General features: G+C 39.0%; 1 protein-coding gene across 1 annotated transcript in view; it reads left to right on the forward strand.

Annotated features, from left to right (window-relative positions):
- FMNL2 (formin like 2) overlaps window positions 1–23,487 on the forward strand; it is a 428,341-nt gene that overhangs the window by 79,754 nt on the left and 325,100 nt on the right. Inside the window, exons 3-4 of the mRNA XM_057317774.1 lie at window positions 16,209–16,370; window positions 18,009–19,730. Coding sequence (XP_057173757.1) covers window positions 19,716–19,730 — 15 coding nt within the window. The 5' untranslated portion in view covers window positions 16,209–16,370; window positions 18,009–19,715. The remainder of the gene's footprint in view (window positions 1–16,208; window positions 16,371–18,008; window positions 19,731–23,487) is intronic.

The following is a 23,487-nucleotide window of genomic DNA, read 5'->3' on the forward strand; positions in this document are numbered from 1 at the left end:
GCAGTACTGCCAGAGAGCCGATGAGTTAACACATGTGTGTGCCTGCGGGTGGCAGGGAGAACTACCAGCAGAGCCCCATCCATAATACTGTTATGTATCTGTTTAGAAGTTTGTGTGTGAATGTCTGCAAAATTTAACCTAAGTGATCTAGAGAGCTATCCTCTGGCAAAGACCTGCTAGGATAGATTTCTGCTTTATAAAGTAACACAGGGTTTCAAGGGTCCATCAATGTCACATGTATACCAAGTTCTTATTATTTTCCTCCATGCCAGACACACATACTAATGTTAGACTATCCCATTACATGCCACAGGGAAAGCATACACTGATAATGTCACACATTCAAGGGTAAACTCTAGCTCCAGCTCGGTGAGAAAATATGCAGAGAACAGTTGTGTATGAGTGGGGACTGGTGACCCAAGGACACACCCACTGACGTCCACATTTCCTTTTGCTGCTCTTCTCCGCTGGAGCCCTTAGAGCGGGCCTGAATGGGGTCGAGTAGTGTTCCCATATGACAAAGTCTCCAAAATCCCTGCCTCTGAGCAAAGTGAGGGAATGAGTTGTAGCTTGTACATCTATTTCTTTAAATCATTCATTCTTCTATTCAGTCCCTGCCTCTCTGGTGTTTTTAATGTTGAAATGTTGAATTTGTTTGGGCAAAGTTGGAAGGAACAAGTGACGTCAATAATTAAAAATGAACCGTAGGGAGAGGAAGAAATGAGACACATTGTCCTTATAAGAGCTTCCTCAAAGACATGCCTGGGCTGTAGCTTCTTTTTTTTTTTTTTATAATGATTTTTTATTATATTATGTTAGTCACCATACAGTACATCCCCGGTTTCCGATGTAAGGCTCGATGATTCATTAGTTGTGTATAACACCCAGTGCACCATGCAATATGGGCTGTACCTTCTGACTGAAGTCACTTATTTTAGGAGGTTTCCCCCTCCCTATTAACTCTGCCAGGATCTGAAGTAAACTAGTCCACACTAGAGTTTATGAGATTTCTTTAAGAAAAAAAACCCAAAAAACAAAAACAAAAAACCCAAACCAACCCTTCCTCTGTTCAATAAAAATTTTCCTAGGATTTAATACTGAATGAGGGAAAAGCCAATGATCTGATTAACATTATTACATTTTGGCAAGAATCTGAGATCTGCATCCAGTTGGCATTCATTTGGGGTGGTTAATAATTGTCATTTAACACTTATTTGTTAAAGTCACATCCCAGCAGTTACTACTCCTAATTACATCAAATGCAGATAATAATAATAATACTAGCTAATGTTTCGAGCTCTTACTATGGGCCAGTCACGTGCTGAGCAAGAAACTCTAATCGTATTGCTGTTAATGTAAGTGAGCAGCAACTTGTTTTTTCAAGATTTTATTTATTTATTTGAGAGAGAGAGAGAGAGAGCACAAGCAGGGGGAGGGGCAGAGAGAGAGGGAAGTAGACTCCCTGCTGAGCAGGGAGCCTGACACGGGGCTCGATCCCAGGACCTGGAGATCATGACCTGAGCTGAAGGCAGACGATTAACCGACTGAGCCACCCAGACGCCCCTGAGCAGCAGCTTTTAACTATAGTTGAGTTAGGACTGGTTGTGAATCAGCTAATCAAGAGAATCGATCAAAGCAGAGAATCACCAAAAAATGTTGCATATATATCCTAAAACATTTTGTTTTAATTAAAACATAGAAACTCATATTCGTCTGCCAATCTTTTGATGTTTACCAGTATCTTTTCTTTAAGTATAGGTCTGCTGAATGGAGTTTTGGGGGGAGTCTTTTTGTTTTGTTTACCTTTCATAAGCAGCACCCATAATTTATGGTTTATAATTTCCACATTTAGTTTCTTTTAAGAGTAGCAAGAATGTCAATATACTTGGGAAGCATCTTAAATGCAGAATCCTTCTAGATTTTTAAGATTGTTCCACAATCTTTTACAGTCATCCAACTCACATGACAATTACTTTCCTTTTCTTTCTTTTTAATTTTTCAAAAATTCCAGTATAATTAATGTACAGTGTTATATTAGTGTCAGGTGTACAATATAGTGATGCAACAATTCTATCTATCAGTGCTCATCACAATAACTGTACTCTCCATCCCCTTATATTCCCCCACCCATCTCCCCTCTGGTAACCATCAGTTTGTTCTCTTATAATTAAGAATCTGATTTTTTGGTTTGTTTCTTTCTTTCCCTCTGTTCATTTCTTTTGTTTCTTAAATTCCACATATGAATGAAATTATATGGTATTTTTCTTTCTCTGACTGGCTTATTTCACTTAGCATTATACCCTTTAGCTCTGTTCATGTTGTTGCAAATTTGGCAACATTTGTTTCCTTTTAATGGCAGAATAATATTCCAATGTGTTTATATACCAGATCTTTTTTATCCATTCATCTATCAATGGACATTTGGGCTGCTTCCACAATTTGGCTATTACAAATAATGTTGCAATAAACATGGGGTGCATATATCTTTTTGAATTAGTGTTTTTGTATTCTTTGGGTATATACCCAGTAGTGTGATTACTGGATCATAGGGTAGCTCAATTTTTAATTTTTTGAGGATCCTCCACACTGTTTCCCACAGTGGCTGCACCTGTTTGCTCTCCCACCAACAGTCCGCAAGGATTCCTTTTTCTCTACATCCTTGCCAACACTTGCTTCTTGTGTTTTAATTTTAGCCATTCTAACAGGTATGAGGTGGTGTATCTCATTATAGTTTCAATTTGCATTTCCCTGTTGATGAGTGATGTTGAGCATCTTTTCATGCATCCGTTGGCCATCTGTATGTCTTCTTTGGAGAAATGTCTGTTCATGTCTTCTGCCTATTTTTAATTGGGTTATTTGGTTTTTTTGGTGTTAAGTTGTATAAATTCTTTATATAATTTTGATACTAAGCTATATCATTAGAAAATATCTTCTCCCATTCAGTAGGTTGTCTTTTAGTTGTGTTGATAGTTTCTTGTGCTGTGCAGAAGGCTCTCATTTTGATGTAGTCCAAATAGTTTATTTCTGCTTTTGTATCCCTTGCCTGAGGAGACATGGCTAGAAAAATACTTTATTGCCACTGTCAGAGAAATTACTGCCTATGTTTTCTTCTAGGAGTTTTATGGTTTTAAGTACCACATTTAGACTCTTAGTCCATCTTAAGCTTATTTTTATGTATGGTGTAAGAAAATGGTCCAGTTTCATTCTTTTGCACGTAACTGTCCAGTTTTCCCAATAGCATTTGTTGAAGAGACTGTCTTTTCCCCAGTGTATATTCTTGCCTCCTTTGTCATAGATTATTTCCATATAACTGTGGGTTTATTTCTGCATTCTCTATTCTGTTCTATTGATCCATGTGTCTATTTTTGTGTCAGTACCATATGGTTTTGAATACTATAGCTTTGCAGTATATATGAAATCTGAGTTTGTGATCTCTCCAGTTATGTTCTTCTTTTTCCAGATTGCTTAAGCTATTTGGGGTCTTTTGTAGTTCCATACAAATTTTAGTATTATTTGTTCTAGTTCTGTGAAAAATGCTGTTGATATTTTGATAGTGTTTGCATTAAGTTTGCAGATTGCTTTGAGTGGTATGAACATTTTAACAGTAGTTGTTCTCTCAATCCATGAACATGGAATAGCTTTCCATTTGTTTGTATCATCTTCAAGTTCTTTATTCAATACTTTTCATCTTTTATAGTTTTCAGAATACAGGTCTTTCACCTCCTTGGTTCAGTTTATTCCTAGATATGTTATTATTTTGGTGCAGTTTTAAATGGGATTGTTTTTTTAATTTCTCTTTTTGGTACTTCATTATTAGTGTATAGAAATGTGCACCCTACTGTTGTGGCCAAGCCATTTGCCTTTAGTCCAGTCATCTGCAATGCCTCTGTTTGCCTGTTTTGGGCAGGGTTTTGTCCCTGTGTTGCTAATGGGCCAGTCTGGAGTGTCCGTGGGCTTGAGTTGGGTCAGACCAGGTATTTGGCAGAGATGCAATAGCATGGAACTGCATGTTACCCTCCCCATGTTTTTCCCTGAGTGGTTTGAGTGGGTGGGGCCCGCAGTCAGACCACTCCTTTGCTAGGGCTGCAATTGAACTTGTATATGTGGTTATCTTTCCCTCTCCTGGAGCAGAAGTCACTTTGGAGTGGTGCTGACAACTGTCAGAGCTGCTTGCATACTGCCACACTGGGGTGTCACTTTGGGTGGACCCCTGCTGAAGATATTGGAGGGAATGGGTCTGCAAGAGAACATGGGAGTGGGGTGCGCCATTAGCAAGCTAGGTGGAGATAGCTGGCACCATGCTCGTTCCTACAGGTGTCTGTGTAGCTAGGCTGGGGGGAGGGGTATGGGGGAGGTTGGAATTGTGCCCACCAGGTCTTTTGTTCTTGGACAAGCTTCCAAAAGATCCCTGTCCCTTCAGTGCATGTTCTGAGATTAGTAAATAAATCTTCCCATGTATCCCAGGCATTTTTCAAACTGTTGCTTCTATGCTGTATCACAGCGGGGTTGTTTATTATGCTGTCTGTCTAAGGGTGGGGACTCAGTTTCTTATTGCCCTCTAGGTCTTCCAGAGTTGAGCCTGCTGATTTTTAAAGTTCCAAGTATTGAACCCCACTGATTATAAGGACTTGTGAAGTTAAGCCCCTCCAGGTTTCAAAGCCAAATGTTATGGGGATTCGTCTTCCCAGTGTGGGTCCCCTGTGCCTGGTATGCTTGGTGTGGGGTTTTTTTCCTTTCCCTTCTTTGTGCCTTCAGTGTCTCTCACTCACAGACAGTCTTGTGGGTCACTTTGGTTCCTGACTACGTCTCTGGCCTTCCTACCCTTTTTGATGTGGCCTGTTCTATACATTTTGCTGTGGAGATCTGTTCTGCAGTCTTCAGGACATTTTCTGGGTTATTTACCCTGATGTGGGTATTTTCCAGGTGTATCTGTGGGATGAGATGAGCTTTGGATCCTCCTGCTTTGCCGTCTTCTCAGGAAGTCCCCCACAGAACAATCACTTCTCAATGATTTGCCTTTCCTGAGATTTTTCAAAAGCATTTAACTTGATTTTTAGAAGTTTACATGCATTTTTATCTCCTTAATTAAATTAACTAATTCCAATAACAAGTACAACAGTCATAAACAGGTTTGGGAATAAACACAATGACTTTTTAAGAATGACAATTCAACTGGTGGGAGCAGAAGTGTGCATGAATACAGGAGAGTAAATTCCTATTCGGTCAATAATTCTGCAGTTATCCCAAGATCATTGAGAAGGCCACTTATTTAACCTTTTTAAGCCTTGGTTTCTTCATCTTCAAAATGAGGGAAATTGTTCCTACTTGTGAAATTGCTACTGGGGATCAGTGAAATAATTTATGTAGTATATTGGCACATAGAAGGAGCTCAAAGAATAGTTCTTTACAGAAAAATAAGGGCCGATGAATTTCTCCCCTTTGTTCACCATTGTAATTAAAACAGAACTATTTTTCTTGCCTGAAATGTCATTCCTCTGTCACAGTTCAACTTATTCCTAATTCCTGCCTTTTGCTTCATTTGGGTGTGTTATTCCATATTGATTCTTCTCTTTTAAATAATTCACCATATATACCACATTTTTTCAGTTCAATTCAATAAATATCAAATTCTTACCATATACAAGACTGTAGTCATAATTTTAAGAGATAGAATGAACAATAAGTCACAGATTCTGTCTTTAACAATTTCTAGTCTAATTAGTGATATAAAATATGTACACAGTTGGACTTCATTAAAATTAAAAATGTCAGAAGATGACATAAGTGTGTAAAAAGACAAGCCACACACACACACACACACACACACACAGAGGCAAGCCACAGACTGGGGATTAGTTTTTTGTAGAATATACATCTGATAAGATTTATACCCAGAATATAAAAAATCATTGAGGAAAATAAAGACTTGACTGTGTACTTCACAAAAGAGGATATATCCAACAAAAGTGTGCTTTACATCATTAGTCATCAAGGAAATTTTAATTAAAATCACAATGTGATACCACTTTCTATCCAACAGAGTGGGTAATAAAATATTTAACTGAATATTTAGTTGTTGAAGATATGAAGCTACTGGAGCTTTCTCCCACTGCTAGTCAGGGTAGAAATTGGTACAATATCTACTACATCAGAACAAACACTTACCCTATTACATATCAGTTCTACTCCAGCTGTATCAAATATATCTAAACATGTATCAAATATAGGCACCAAAACATATATACAAGAATGCTCAGAGCAGCATTATTCATAGTATTCCCAAACTAGAAACCACCCAAATATCCATTTGAAAGAAGAATGGATAAATTGTGAGGTATTCATACAATAAAATGTAATACAGCAATGAAAATTAACTATTGCTACACCCAGAAACAGGGATGAATTTTAAAAATGTAATATTGAGTAAAAGAAGCTGGACATAAAAGAATCCAAACTGTATGATTCCATTCCATAAAGTATAAAAGCAGTTAAAACGAATCTATGGTGATAGAAATCATAGTAATGATTATCTTTGCAAGTAAAGACAAAGAAAAAAAGGAAGCTTCTGGGTTGCTGTGATGTTGATCCGCATGGTTGTAATATAGGTGTTTTTAATTAGTAGAGGAATCATCAAGTTATTTACTTAAAACTTGTGTACTTTTCTGTTTGCATGTTATATATGAGTAAGAATCTTTTTTTTTTTTAAAGGATTTTATTTATTTATTTGACAGAGAGAGAGCCAGCCAGCAAGAGAGGGAGCACAAGCAGGGGGAGTGGGAGAGGAAGAAGCAGGCTCCCAGCAGAGCAGGGAACCCGATGTGGGGCTCGATCCCAGGAATCTGGAATCACGGCCTGGGCCTAAGGCAGACGCTTAATGACTGAGCCACCCAGGTGCCCCTATCAGTAGGAATCATTATCAAAAATGGAAAAGAATGAGCTCTTCTGGGGGGAAAAAAAGATGAGCATGAGGCAAAATGTGAGAAGTGCCATAAAAAGATTGTAAGTGAAATGCTATAGAGTTAGAGAGACTATATCAGGATAGACAAAATCATGGAAGGTGAATTTTTTAGTTTGTTTGGGAAAGACAAGGGTGAAGCATGAAAGGGTAAGAGAAGAGTATTTCCACAGGGAGGGAATTGCAAGCATGAAGATATAGTGTATGCCCAAGGAACAACAAATATTCCAAGTTGACTGGAGTATCACAAGAAGGACAACAATGGAAAAAAAGCCTGAAAAATAGGTTATAATTCCACTGCGTAAGGCCTTGACGATCTGGTTTAGGAATATGCATTCTGTTTAGTAGGAAACAGAGAGCCACTGAAAAATTTTAAGCAGGTTACACCTCTGTATGATCAAACAAATGGTAGTGGGAGGGAAATGTAGGAGCAGAGGAAGAAGCCAAGCAATCAGTTAGGAGTTTGTCTCAAATGGACTTAAATCTTAGGACTTGAGCTAAGTTAGAGGCAGTGAGCCCGCAAAGGAGAGGTTGACTGCAGATGTCGACATAGACTTGATAGAACTTGTAAAACCAATTGGACATTGGAGCAAGGAAGACAGAGTGATCAAAAACAGGTACCCATACAGTCCGTCCAGCGGGATAATGGTGTGTTCACTGTAAGAAAACTTTAAACTATTAAATCTTATTTCCCAATGCTCTGTCTCAAGCTTTGTATTTTCTAAGAGCAGAGTGTATGGTGTAATTTCTGGTATCCCCAGCTCTTAATCTGATGCCTTGAATATAAAAGTATTCATAAAGATATTTGGTTTTGATTGTTATCATGACAGGGACAGCATGTGGCCAAGACTTCCCCTCACTGTTTCCAGGTAGACTACAAGTTTGGCTTTGCTATCAGTTTTAGCATTGCCAAATTCAATAGTGCTCTGGCCCTACAAACTAGTTGAGCAGGAAAGAATTTCCAAAAACAATCCAAGAGTCATCACATGTCAAACATCCTTGAGTTTAATTCCAAAAGACATCTGGATATATGAGTCAGGATTGTTCCCCCAAAAAGTTCTTTATTCGACCAACATGTATTAAATATCTTCTATGTGTCAGGCGCTTAAGTAATCCTCAAGATTTGTAAGACCCTTCTTAAGTGAATTTATGGGGTTTCACATTTTAGACATCAGAAACAAAGATGTGGATGGATACCATTAATGACACGTGGTTGGCAGAATATATTTAAGTAACCAAATGTTCAGGACCCAGAGACAATTTAAATTTGTCCCACAGTCATCTTGGTTCACTGTTTTGTAAATATAATCCTTAGGCTTTTCATTATTTTCTTTAACTAGCTTCAGCACCTGGGCTGTTCATGCAGCCAGAAACTGACCTTCTAAAATACCCTCTGAAAAGCAGTGTTGAGTGTTAGGTCTACAAAACAACCTTGAATTGTTTCCTAAACAATTACTGAAAGACTGGTATTTGTTTTCTTTGAATCTAATGGGCTAGACCAGTGCCGTCCTAAAACATTCTGCACTGCTGGCAATGTTCATTTTGAGCTGACTTGACAATAGCCAGTGACACTTGAAATGTAGCTAGGGTGACTAAGGAACTAAATTTTAATTTTATTTAAGTTTAATTATATTTGATTTAAATTTTGAAAGCCACACGTGACCAATGACTACCATATTGGACAGCACAGTCCAGGGTGTTAGTAGTTAGCTCTCTCAAGGGTGCCCAACCATCCTACCAACCATACAGCTTAATGTGGAATAAATATTCTGTGCAGAAATTGCTGAGCTTTTGTGTTTAGTATTTTGCTGAAGTTTCTCAGGAACCTGGAGGGATAATAAGAACTTCTGTGTAGCTAATTGATTGGACTCCACAGGTCCAATTTATTGGTCATTTCCTAGCACTAGTAAAATGATTCTTGTTCTAGGGAGGCCCACAAACTAATAGAAACAAATAAGCAGATAATATCAGTTCAATGTGGAAAAGTGGTAGAGGGAACACAGAAGAAGAGTACTTCACCAAAAGCTTCCTGGTCAATCCTGAACTGAATCTTGAAGGCTCAGTATGAGTAAGCCAGGCAAATAAGCAAGGGGTAAAGATGGAAGGAGAAGTATTTAAGGCCAAGGGAGAAACAAGAGCAAAGCCCAGTGCTGAGATCTACACATTTTGTTGCTGCAAGGAAAAGTACAAGGAAAAGAATGGCAGGAAATGAGGCTGGAAAGGTAGACAGGGACCCAAATAAAAGGGGTCGATTCATTCAACAAATATTAATTGAAGGCTTGCTTTGTATAAGACACTCTTTGAAGCTAAGTTCTGGAAACAGAGGTGAACACGTGACTTGTCCTCGTAGAGCCCAATATCCATTAAGGAATACAGAAACGTAAACAGGCAACTCTACAAAATGGTGAGATACTACGATAGATTAAAACCAAGATGCTTTGAAGACACATAAGAAGGGTACATATCCAATGTTGGTGTTGGGAAAACCTGCTCTAACGTTCCTAAGAGTTAACAAAGGGTCAAAATCAAAAGGCAGAGGTTGTAACTCTCATTTGAAAGAGAGTTGGGCAACTGTCCTCAGTGGCAAGATTGTGGAGTAAAGAACAAAAGGGTACACCCCAAACAGCATTTCACAGTTGAGACTCTTGAAATAAAGTTTGTTTTAGGTATCGTCTCTTTATTTTCACCGAAAATTGTTCTATGACTTATGATTATGTTTGAAAATTAAGCCACTAAGTTCTCTCATTTGTATATTGCTTCAATCAATATTCACTGAGGACTTTCTTTGAATTTGAGCTTTATGAGGGCAAAAACCATTTCTTTCATCTCTTTTTCCCCAAGCATGGAATCCAGCATACAAAGGAGTTCAAATATTTGTCAAAAAACAAAAAAATGAATGAATGAATGAATGAATGAATGAGTGAAAGAATGCCAGGCAGATATTAGATGTTACAAATATGAGTTCAGTATGATGGCTTCCATTGACAAGCTCATGGTCTAACCAGAGAATCAGAGATACACTATTCATCTAATATAAAGTTGCATTTTCCAGAGTGTGTCTTATGAAACTCTAGTCTTGAGACATGATTTAAGAAAAAATAAGTCTAAGGTCAATTAAGTATGTGGAAAGTCATGTGTAACATCTTTCTTCTTTTATGGATTTGCAATTCACACTAGGATATTAAAACTCCTGTGGTAAAGAAACCTGTTTAGCCTACCATTTACCAAACTAATTTGACCTGTTCTTTTTGCATAGCATCCATTAACATGCCACAGAGCTAATGTTCTAAAGAGTACATTTTGGCTACTTCTGATAAAATGTGATGAACACTTTTCAGAGATAAATATATTATGATGGTAACTGTTTTTATGAAAGCAATGTATATTTAACATTTAAAATGCAATGAAAGTAATTCACCATAGTAACAAATCAAAAGGGAAAACCATGTAATCATCTCACTATATGCAGATTAAGTATTCGACAAAATTCAAACACTTTCATGATAAAACCTCTTGGTCAACTAGAAAAAGAAAGGAACTTCTTTAACCTGATAAAAGGCATCTATGGAAAACCTATAGTTAACATCATACTTAATGATGAAAGACCAAATGCTAATCTTGGTAATCATTCTACAATGTATATACTTACGAAATCATCACATTATACCCTTCAGATATATACAATTATATTTTTCAATTATTCAATAAAGTTGGGGGAAAAAGACCAAGTGCTTTCCACTAAGATCAGGAAGAAGACAAAGATGTCTGATCTCATCACTTCTATTCATCATTGCACTGGAAGTTCTAGCTTGTCAAGAAGGAAAATAAAAGAAATAAAAGGTATCCAAAATGGAAAGAAGAAGTAAAAATCTTTATTCATAGATGCCATGAACCTCTATGTCAAAAATATAATGGAACCTACAAAAAAACCCTATTAGAATTAATAAATGACTTTAGCAAGATTGTAGGATATGAAATCAATATATGGAAAATCAATTATATTTATATATACTAGCAATAAAAAATCAAAAATTGAAAATATCACTTAGAATAGCATCAAAATATAAAATACAGAAGGATAAATCTGACAAAGATGTGCAACTCATAGAACATTGTTGAGAGAAATTAGCAAAGATGGTAAATGGAGAGATATACCACTCTCATAGATTAGTCAATATTTTAAAGATATCAATTCTCCCCAATTTGATGTATAGATTTGAGGCAATCCCAATTAAAATATCAAAAATTTTTTTGAAGAAATTGGCAAGTTGATTCTAAAATTCAAAAAGAAATATAAAAGATCAAGAATAGCAACTACCCCCCCAAAAAAACTTTGTAAAACAGCAAAACAGAGGACTTATAATACCCAATTGCAAGATTTATTATAACAGTAATCAAAACAAAATGGTGTTGACATAAAGATACTTGAATAGATCAATGGAGCGGAGTATAGACTATAGAAATAGACATACATAGTCAATTGACCTTCGATAAAGATGCAAAGGTAGTTCAAAAGACTTGTTTCTAGTCTTTTCAACAAATGGTTCTGGGATAACTGGAAACCCACGCAAACAATCTTCTTTCTTTCTTTAATTCTTTCGAGAGGGAAAGAGAGAGAGAAGGGGCAGAGGAAGAGAGAGAACCCCAAGCGGGCTTCATGTCTAGCATGGAGCCTGACGTGGGCCTCAATCTCAGAACCCTGAGATCATGGCCTGAGCCAAAATCAAGAGTTGGACGCTAAACTGACTGAGCCACCCAGGTGCCCTCCAACAAGCTACTTTAATCCATGCTTCACAAAACATACAAAAATTAATTAAAAAAGGACCATAGGCTGAAGCGTAAAACCTAAAACTGAAATTTCTAGAGAAACGCATGGAAAAAAATCTTTGTGATCTGGAGTTAGGTATTTGGTTTCCTACATACAACAACAAAAGGAAAAAGTGATGAATGAGATTTCATCAGAATTAAGAATTTCTGCTCTTTGAAAGACACTGTTGAGGAAATTAAAAGATAAGCCACAGGCTGCTAGAAAATATTCACAAATCAGAAATCTGAAAAGATTAAAATCCAGAATGTGTTAGAGTATCTCAAAGTTCAATAGTAAGACAACTCAATTTTTTAAGTGACTTAAAGGTGTGAACAGATACTTCATCAGAGAAAATATGTGGATGAGAAATACATGGATGATACAAGATGCCCAACATGATTTTTCAGTAAGTTAACATAAATTAAAACCACAATGACATATCGCTACATCCCTTTTAGAATGGCAAAAATTAAAAAGTGGATCGTACCAAGTGTTATGAGGTTTTAGAGTGACTGGAAACTCTCTGATACTACTGATAGGAACTCTCACCCACCACTTTGGAAAACAGTTTGACAGTTTCTTAGAAAGCCTACCAATTCAGAGAGATGGAGTCAACATACTTTCCCCCCTTCCTTTTACTAAGTACAGCTAAAACCTCTGGACATTACATATAAAACAAACATAATACGATTCTGAAAGGTAGAGAGAAAACAATACTGGCTAGGAATCTTGGACCTGATGTGGTGGTGAATTCCCTGGATTGGTTGGTTGTTCTTTCCCTCATATACCCCATTGGATGCTGAAGAAGGTTGGAACCCAGAAACGCCAATAGGGGCGGACCAAAAAACAAAACAAAACAAAACAAAAAAAAACCCTCAAGAAAGACCTGCTCTAACCAAAGAACAGGAGAGGGGTATCCTGGCAAGACAGAATAATTTTACATGATAGCTGCTCTATTGCAGCCAAACACCACAGTAAAAACTACGACCCCACCCTGCCCATGCGAAGGAAAGGGAGACTGTGTGGGAAACCTAGACTTCACCCTCGTCAGGCCATCATGAAATAGTCAGTGCTCTTGCTAGGGTGGTGTCAGAAAGCCAAATATGGACCTGGGACTTTCATCTCTGCTGGGTGGTAGGGAGGTCCTTTATTTCTCTGCAGTATCAGTGGAGACCCCTTAGGGAGTCCGAACTTGTACTTCCACACAGGAACAAGATATCCAGAGGAAGTCTAGGGAAATTTAGGACTTTCACCATAGTCCAGGGGCTAATGGGGTACCTCCTGTGGTATCAGCAGAGGCCACGGCAGAGAGCTGAAATGACTACCCCACCCAGCAGTAATAACATTGAGTGTGGTACCTGGACTTCTAGCTTCACCTGCCAGTGATGAAGCATCACCCTCTTCCCTTCCCCTGCTGGATTAGTGTCAGAGGAAGTCAGCCAAAACAGAATATTTAAGGAGGATCCAGAGTCTCCTAATACCCCAAATATTCATATTTCAATTGAAAATCACTTGTCATATCAAGAACCAGGAAGATCTCAAATTGAATGAAAAAAAAAAAAACCCACCTCAGAAAATGCCAACACTGAACTGAAATTGAGATGTTAGAATTATCTGACAAGGATTTTAAAGTATCCATCATGAAAATGCTTCGATGAGCAATGAAAACAAATGAAAATGTAGTGTCTTTCCAAAGAATTAGAATGGTTCAACAAAGAGATAGAAGATATAAGGCAGAACCGCATGGAAATTTTAGAAATAAAAAATACAATAAACCAAATCAAAATGTCAGGGGAGGAGCTTGACAGCAAGCTAAAGGAGACAGAGGAATCAAGAAACCTGAAGATAGAACAATAGACGTCACCCAAACTGAACAATAGAGAGAGAATAAACTGAAATCAAAAGAGCTTTAGGAATTTACAGGATTATAACAGAAGACCTAACATTCATGTCACTCGTGTCCCAGAGGGAGAAAAGAAAAAAGGACAGCCTGAAAAAATACCCAAAGAAATAGGGGTTGAAAACATCCCAAATTCAACAAAAGATACAAACCTACAGATTCAAGAATCTTAGTGAATTCCAAACAGGATAAATTCCAAGACATCCATACTAAGATGTGGTAAGGTCAAACAGCTGAAAACTAAAGAGAAAACAAAAACAAAACCTTGTGCTATCTGGTGGGTTACAGGACTACGAGAGAATTTGGTATTTGTCTAACCCAAAAGGAAAAATATGAAAGCATTATGCTTTGAGAACCTTTACATTAATCTCCAGATTCTCCTTCCAGGCTTCTGCTCTAGTTTCCAGGCATGTGATAGACATTGATCAGTGTTAATCATGACGAATAAAACTGTTCATCACAGGTGAGCGCTTGCTCAGAAGTAGAGGTCTGTCTAAATGAGACACATTCAAAAAGTCTTTTTTGATAATCTGTGCCTACCAGAGAAGGGATCAAAGGCTTGGAACAGAACTGAGCCTATTGTATTACATAACCCAATGCATATGAAATATCTTCCAAAACAGAGCTTCTTCCTGGTAGTAATTGTTGGCATCATATTTCAGGCCACATGAATTTCTACTATAGAAATATGAGCCCTAAAAGCAGGCTTTTAAAAAATGAAGTGACACCACTACGGTATAGTGCTGAAGCCATAATTACCAGTTGCTTAACACTTCTTGTGCAGGTAGAAACTGCTTTTAAAAGAGCATTATAAATGCTGATTCTTCTTCTTTTTTTTTCTTATCCCACCTCTGATACTGACAACGGTCAGATAATTGAATTCCTTGGGGGAAAATTCTTGTTCCATTACATGTTTTGGCTTTACCCATATGAAAAAGCAAACAAAGGCTTTCCCTTCCTGAGGCTTTGGCTGGACCGCTTCAACTCTGAGAAGATTCTTAATCGTGAATGGCTGTATCCAAATTCAAATTGTTAATTCTGTGATTTTGCTGTGAGCAAAGGTGGGATTTTGTGGAGCTGTCATATTCTCTTTTTGCCCTTGAAAATGCTTCCAGGTTTTACCTCATTTATCTACAAAACATGGACTACATCCATGACCTCCCAGGCTTTATAGCTTGCAATGATGATAATAATACCATGTATTTTACATAGAGCATTATACATACATAGATGTTTATTGTCTCCGTACCCTTTAAAGCAGAGATTTTTGCCATTTGCCTGAAGTGACACATTAAGTCAATGGCAGAGCCAAAATACGAGCTAGGATGTCTTCACTTTCACTGTTTTGCTCTTACTGCAACCGTAATTTTTAGGATATTATAAATAGGAATAAGGGAGGGAAAAAATGTGGTAGCTTACTGGACTGAGGTAATAATGTTTTTCTAGTGACAAAGAAACCTCTAGTGAGGAAGAAATACAAGGTCCTGCCCTCTCTCCGGCTTCATCTCATGCATTCTCTCCAGTTGCTTTCTTGCCTCTAACCTCACCGGTCTCTGTCCATGCCTGGACCAGATCAAACTCTTTCCCACTGCAGGACTTTCAAACAAACTATTTGCTTCACGTGCGTGCTCCTGTTCTCTCTCAGCCTCCCTCACCTGACTTTTCAGGGTTTTGTTGACATGTCTCTAGTTCCCAACCTAAGTAATACCCATGTCTCATTTAACTCAAGTTTCCCCCGAAGCAGAGCCGGAGACAAAGGTTATCGTCTAAGTGTACAGCAGGAGTGAGAACAGGGGAATGAAAGAGGGAGGGAGGGTGAGCCAACACAAGGATGCATCACTGAATTGACCACAGCTATGGGCGGCTGGTTGCTGGAGCACACAGGACTTTCTGGGGATCTTATGAAATACATTTGGCCATCTATCCATTGGTTCCTGTGGGGCATGGGTTGAAAGAGGTTTGGCTGGCAGTTCAATGCTATATGAGGTTTAAAGTTCTCTAAACAATACTCTATTTTTAATATAGATCAATCTTGAACAGATGAGTCTGCTGATCCCTGGGATCTCCTATACCTTTGGGCCTCTCAGCCAGAACTAAAGCTCTAGCAAGTGGGTAGAACCAAGACCCACAATTTCCACAATCCTTATACTTACCATACCTCGTATTGCTCCAGTGTTAAACCTACCACATAAGCCGGGGGGTCATCTTCCATCTGTGTGTCGTCCCTATCGCCGAAAGTCATAATCTTAGTACCTCTAATGCTCCTGCACGTCAGCTTGTCAGGCCACTACCAGCAACAGGGTGCTCGTCGCCATCTGATTGGTGAGTTGATTGAGCCCCAAGTTCACATTCTTATCCTTGGATCTGTCCAAAGTACAGTCTCGGATAAAGACTTTTTATATGAATAAGGAACAATGGAGTATCCTGATGCGTGTTTAACAACCAGCTGTCCAGAAAAAATGTATGTGTGCATTTACTACACATTTTTATGGACATAAATAATGTCCAGTAATCCCCCCTTACCGTGGTTTTACTTTCCATTTCAGTTACCAGCAGTCAGCCATGGATGGAAGTAAACAATCCTCTTCCTGACTTATTGTCAGAGGGTTGGTGGTAGCCTAACGGTCCATCACAGAGCCTATGTCATTTGCCTCACTTCATGTCATCACATGGACATTTTATCATTTCACATCAACATGAGAAGAAGGGTGAGTACAGTACAGTAAGATAGTTTGAGACAGACCACATTCTCATAACTTTTCTTACAGTATATTTTTATAATTGTTCTATTTTATTATTGTTGTTTAATCTCTTACTCTGCCTAACTTACAAATTAAACATTATCATAGGTATATACGTAGAGGAAAAAATAGTATATGTAGGGTTCAGTAATACCCGCAGTTTCCGGCATCCAGTGGGAGTCTTGGAGCATATCTCCTGCAGATAAGGGAGGACTACTGTATAGGACAAAATTTCCAAATCATAATAAGATGTACAGTGCTCTTTCTGGTAAATTCCATATAGCTTATTGATTTTCACAGGATACTTTCACTGATTTTTGCTGAAGTTTTGTATCCATAAGCAACCTATGTTTGTGATTGATAAGAAAGTATAATTGCAATATGAATGTTGTTTATTTATACTAATACGTAAAATGAAAGGGAAACTGGGAAGGTGTGTGTCAGTTTCATTCATTCATAAATTATGTGAATGGCTTTTTTGCTGAATTGAATAATAGTTTGGAACACAGTTTTATGTGCCATTCACAATGTCATTGCTAGAGACATGACACACTTCTAAGTTTAATTTACATTATTAATATTTCCTCCATCATTTCCCAAAGTCTAGACAATCAACCAAACAATCAAATCCTAATTTGTAACATTTGCCTATTTCTGCGATATAGATACTTCTGCTATGGCTAATATCGAGCTACTAACATGATGTCACTGAATGTGCACTTGGGAATAGATGCAATGTTACACACCGTTACATAGTATTTCCACCAAAGAGATACAGTAATAGATGTCAATAACCTCAAGAGCACGGATAATAATAAGAGGGAGTAAAATAATTAGGAATCTTGAGTATTTATTATCTTTGTTCTAAAACATCATTTAATTTTAAGTTTGCATAATTTAATTTTTTTTAAAGATTTTATTTATTTACTTGACAGAGAGAGAGACAGCCAGCGAGAGAGGGAACACAAGCAAGGGGAGTGGGAGAGGAAGAAGCAGGCTCCCAGTAGAGGAGGGAGCCTGATGCAGGGCTCGATCCTAGGACCCTGGGATCATGCCCTGAGCCGAAGGCAGACGCTTAACGACTAAGCCAGCTAGGCGCCCCAATGCATAATTTAATTTTAAATAATGCCTGTGTTTACCACCAAATGGCAAAATTTCCGAGATTTAATAATTGTATGAGAAACAAACTGAGGGCCTCAGAGGGGAGGGGGGTGGGAGAATGGGATAGACCGGTGATGGGTAGTAAGGAGGGCAGGTATTGCATGGTGCACTGGGTGTTATACGCAACTAATGAATCATCGAACTTTACATCGGAAACCGGGGATATACCGTATGGTGACTAACATAATATAATAAAAAATCATTAAAAAAATAATAAAATAAAATAAAATCTTAAAAAAAAATAATAATTGGCTCTTGCCTGGAGGAGCCAGTGCAGCACCTGTCTGGGGGCGGGGGTGGGGGGGGGAAGAATCATGAAACGAGGGGGAGACAATACAAGGACGCATCACTGAGATGACCACTGGTATGAATGACTGGGTGCTCACTGTCACAGGACCTTCTGAGAACCCTTTGAAATGTGTCTCAAATGTTTTCTGCCACCAGACTTCAGAAGGAGGGAAGTGTTTATGCGGCGGCTCCCCACAGTCCTGGTTGCACATGTGTGAGTGTGAAGTGGGTTCTCGAAGTCATGCCACACCATGAAGTCAAGAGAAGCTCCGGGGCCGGAGCCTGGACCCCTGCAGCCTGGGTCTTGTAGAGGTGCCATGGGATTGCCTTTGCGGGGAACGGGTTGAAGCCTGCTCTGGACTCATTACCACAGCAGTCGCTGGACTAGAAGTGAGGCCAGATGGATTTGCAGTGGCAACGAGGCAGTACTTGATTAAATCCTCTTCCTCTGTCTCACGGCAGACAGTTCCTTCCTTTTGATTTTTCATGGCATTCATTTATGTCAGTATTTTTTTTTCGGCCATTACACCACTTGGCTGCAGATTCTGAGGTCAGAACTATGTCTCTTTGCCCCCCACCGTCCCCAGTGCCTGGCACTTGCACTTTCCCCCTTACAGGCAATGAATACATTTGTTGACAAATAAATACATAAATAGGAGATGACAAGCACTCTTCAATCATTCTCTAACCTCTCCCTCTCCCTCCCACAGTCACCATCCACCTTGATAAACAACAGCAAGTAATCGAGTGTTTGTATGTAGCTAACATTACTAAAGTTGGAGGTAATGAAAGGATGCAGTCACATCTTTTTCCTCCTCTCTGACCATTTTTGGGGGTTCCTACCATCAGGCTCCTCCCATTAGTGGGAAAGCAATGAATCTTTCTTCCCGTAGTTGGCTCCTTCTCGACTCCGCTCTTCCATACCCAGAACCACCAATATGCTCTGGCCAACAACGGTTGATTCGCTTCCTGTCCCTCTCTCTAGAAGCACAGAAACCTTGCCAGGAGGATCGAAATCACCTTCTTTTCATTTTCTTCCCTCTTTCTCCAGTCTGCTCATACGAATGAGCGAAATAGCGATTTATTTCCTCACTAATGTGAATTATGATACTTCCCCAGTGAAAAATTTTCCAGAAAGAAAAAGTGCCTGTGGTTAGTTTGGGTTTTAATTTTCAAAATTTCGCATCTTCATCACAAATGCCTAATGTTTGGGAAACTGCTCGACACACAGCAGAAACCAATATTAATTCTGTTCACTTTTGCCGGTGAGTCTTAAACCTCAGCCATTCCCATGCAATTCTCACATTTTTGACATATTTAAATGCCACCAGAACTATTACTTATTTCAGAGTTTCTTTAAATCATGTCACTTTTTTATTTAAATAAGATTATTTAAGTGGTAAATTGTATTGCCTACCATAAATAGAGCTTTTTGAATCACCCATTATAACTAGAAAGTAACCATAAAACATATTGTTATGGACTGAATGTTTGTGTCCCCCCAAAATTCATTTGTTGAAGTTCTAACCCCCATTGTGATGATCCTTTGGGAGGTAATTGGATTTAGATTAGGTCACGAAAGTGGAACCCCTATTATGGGATTAGTGTTCTTAGAAGAGGAATAGACCACAGCTCGTGCTCCTTGCTCACTAGAGTGCTCCCACTAGCTCTCTCTCTCTCTCTCCCTCCCTCCCGTATGAGGAACCACTCAGAAGGAACCTTTTGGCAAGCTAGAAAGAAGGCCCTCACCAAGAACTGAATCTGCCAGCACCATGATTTTGGACTTGCCAGCCTCCAGGACTGTGAGAAGTAAATGCCTATTGTTAAGCCATCCTGTCTGCGGTATTTTGTTACGGCAGCCTGATGAGACTAAAACACGTATGTATAACTGAAAAGAGTTCATTAGCTAAGTACCATCTTCATCTATACCTGATAAATACCTTGAATGTGATGCCTGTTCTCTCATCGTTTAAAAAAAAAGTAGATGAGCAAGTGTTAATAAATTTTTAACAATATGAGAGATTTTTCTCCTGATGTCAGAAAGATTAAAATAGAATTTAAAAGGGAGTGACTTCCTCACAGTGGCTGTCTATGCTTCGTGAAATTGTATTTTGTACTCTGCCAAATTGTCTTATGCATATGTCCCAGACTTAGGGAAACACTGGCCTGCATTCTTGTTGTCCATAGGGGTAGACATCTGAGAAGGCACTGCTCAGTTTTTGAATATTGGTGCTCATTTGTAAGAGAACACCCCAACTTTATGTTTTAATCTCCTGCTTTCTTTAATGTCCATGAACCTATTGTTTGATTATCTCAGTTTGCGTGCTGGAAAGCTGCTGTGGTAAACCACAAAGACTTCTGGGATAGGAGGGTGGGGAGGGGGTCCTGGCTTTCCTTTGGGCTGTGTAAACTGGGCAGATCCCTGATTTGCCTCGCTTCCGTTGCTCTGCCTATAAACGAGGTGTCACAATCAGTGGGAGAAATGAGGCAAAATGACATGTAGTAGATGTAGAGATTGGGCCAACCCCATGTTCTGCCTGATCTATGTCAAAGCCTTTAAATTGTTACTTATAACTGTGGGAAAGTGCCTTGCTGTGAACACCACCTATCACTAGTATTGTAGCAGAAAAACTGCTAAGAATGCTGAACCAAGTCATTATTCCCAAGCTGTGACAGGCATAGTTCTGCGAATTGATTTGAGGTGGTACACATGTACAAATTATCTGTAATTGTAATAGCCCCGCATCGATTTTTACAATTGCCTTCCTAATTGCGGAATAGAGGAAGTTTCTATTTAATATTAATGCATATAAATGCATTATATAAGGGGTGTCTGGCTGGCTCAGTTTGTAGGACCTGCGACTCTTGATCTTGGGGTTGTGAGTTCGAGCCCCATGTTGGGTGTAGAGATTACTTTAAAAAAAAAATCTTAACAAAAATAAATAAATAAATAAATAAAATTAAGGCATTTAAGTAAAATAGGTGAGTCAGTTTATTTTTTAAAAGGATTTATTTGGGCGCCTGGGTGGCTCAGTCAGTTAAGTAACCACCTTTGGCTCAAGTCGTGATGTCAGGGTCCTGGGATCAAGCCCCGCATGGGGCTCTCTGCTCAGCAGGGAGTCTGCTTCTCCCTGTCCCTCTCCCTCTCCCTCTGTGCTCTCTCTCTGTGTCTCTCTCAAATAAATAAATAAGAGAGAGAAGAGCATGAGCAGGGGGAAGGGCAGAGGGGGAGAGAGAGAGAGAGAGAGAGAGAGAGAGAGAGAGAGAGAGAGAGAATCCCAAGCAGGCTCCCTGCTGAGCACGGAGTCTGACATGGGGCTCCATCCCACAACTCTGAGATCATGACCTGAGCTGAAAGCAAGAGTTGGAAGCTTAACTGACCAAGCCACTGAGGCACCCCAACAAGTGAGTCGGTTTTAAAAAAACCACTACACTGGTAAACAAGGCATGATGTGTGAATATCACCAAATCTGTGAGATGGAACTCAGGTGGCTGAAGCTTAGGAAACACCAACTTGATTGTTAAGATACCTCTGGTCTTGGGGCGCCTGGGTGGCACAGCGGTTAAGCGTCTGCCTTCGGCTCAGGGCGTGATCCTGGCGTTATGGGATCGAGCCCCACATCAGGCTCCTCCGCTATGAGCCTGCTTCTTCCTCTCCCACTCCCCCTGCTTGTGATCCCTCTCTCGCTGGCTGTCTCTATCTCTGTCGAATAAATAGAAAAACAAAATTCTTTAAAAAAAAAAAACAAAAAGATACCTCTGGTCTAAAGCAGTAAAATTCTGTGCCCTAGTTTCTCCTAAAGTTTTATAGTAATTAAGAGCCTCATCTGTTTTCTAAAGATGCTGTGAAAAATCATTAAAGAATAAGGTTGCAAAGGCAGGAGGTTCATGGGAACTCGGTACTTTCTGCTCATTTCTGCTGTGAACCTAAAACTACTCTTACAAATAAAGTCTATTTTAAAAGAAACAAACAAACACACAAAAAACAAGCAAAAACAAGAACCAAAAAATAAATGGTAAAGCGTTTCCTGTTACAAGCGCAGAAAACTTAGTAACAACTCTACTACTGCAATTTTATGCATAACCCTTTGTTATATAAATCAGATATGCATTTTGACCTCTATATATGCCATCTTAATGACTTGCTCTTTATTGTACAATTGGAAAACTTATTCCTCTGACGTTACATAGGGTAAGTAATTTACTGAGAGATTTTATTCAGTATTAAACCATGTCTTGGGTACTTGATACATCTATTCCTGTCATTGCGGCTTGTTAGATTTCGAACCTTTAGGTGAAGAAGACCAACGTAAATTGCCCTTGTCTGCGCAGAACACAATATTCTGGTGTAAATTATGATTGCAATGACATTGTAGTATTGTTGAGGAATAATTGTGAACTTCCATCAGGAATATATGGCAGCGGTTAAACATAGGAAGATTATCTAGAAGCTGCAATGGTGGCAAATCATAAACCTGATGTGTGGTAATTCAACACGTCTACTTTGAGCCCAGATACAGCTTTAACCTTTTTTCTAGACAGAGCTATGCCTTTGGTTTGCTATTCTGCCAGTATCATGAAAGTCTTAATGATTTTGTCTTTGAACTTGAACTTGTGTCGCATAAGTGATGTTCAATGGGACAGTGCAGCATGCACTCGAGCAGAGGAGACATGCACAAAACATGTACCCACTGTTCCCTTCACAATCCTTTTGCATATGGCACGCCCACCGCCCCGGGAGCACAGCATTCTGGCAAACCCGCAATGAGACTCAAAGCAAGCAGAAGGTGTTACATCCAGAAATGAGTAAGTGGCGGTGTTGACAGTCCCAAGAGGACATGCTTTCCACTGGAATCACATTTTGTTTCAAATGCAGAAAGAAGGTGATGGCATTCTAACACAAAAAACAAGGAACCCTATCACATCCTCTCTCACTTGTATTACTTCCCTGTCTTAGCCAGCCACTTATACTCGAAATGACGACACAGAAGGAAAGGGGAAGATAAGGCAGCCCATAGATCCCTTTCCCTTCAGCTCTCCCTTACTCAGCAGTAAGGCAAAGTAGAATGTTGGTGAAATAGAAACAGTTGAGTTAGTTTGGTGTACCTTTTCTAGTACCCTGGTAAGAATGAAATGCATATGTATATAGGAGCCAAGAGATAAGAACTGTGCAATTTCAGTGATTCCTTGTATGAGTTAATGCTTTTATGGTTACAGCTGGCATTGAAAAATATAAATAGTAAAATTCATGCTATTAATGAAGAAAATGTTTTTACTTAGAAAAACATTAAATAGCAAATAAAAAGCATCACAAGTCAAAAGAGAGACCAAAGAAAGGAAAAGCTTTTCTATTTCAGTACCTTTAACACCATTCTTTTTCCTGTTTTTTTAACAAAGGTTTCCACAAATGACGTATGCTTCCCTGTTTGCAGAGAATGGCATATAAATGCAGTTTTGGCTAAATGTAGAAAGATAGTGTGGTTTCTAAAGATACTTTTCAGCCCAGGGCGCCTGGGTGGCTCAGTCAGTTAAGGCTCCAGCTCTTGGTTTCAGCTCAGGTCATGATCTTGACGTGGTGGGATCAAGTCCTGCTTGGGCTCTGTGCTCAGTGGGGAGCCTGCTTCCGATTCTCTCT

Source organism: Ursus arctos, unplaced genomic scaffold (assembly GCF_023065955.2).
Source record: "Ursus arctos isolate Adak ecotype North America unplaced genomic scaffold, UrsArc2.0 scaffold_1, whole genome shotgun sequence".
NCBI lineage: Eukaryota > Metazoa > Chordata > Mammalia > Carnivora > Ursidae > Ursus > Ursus arctos.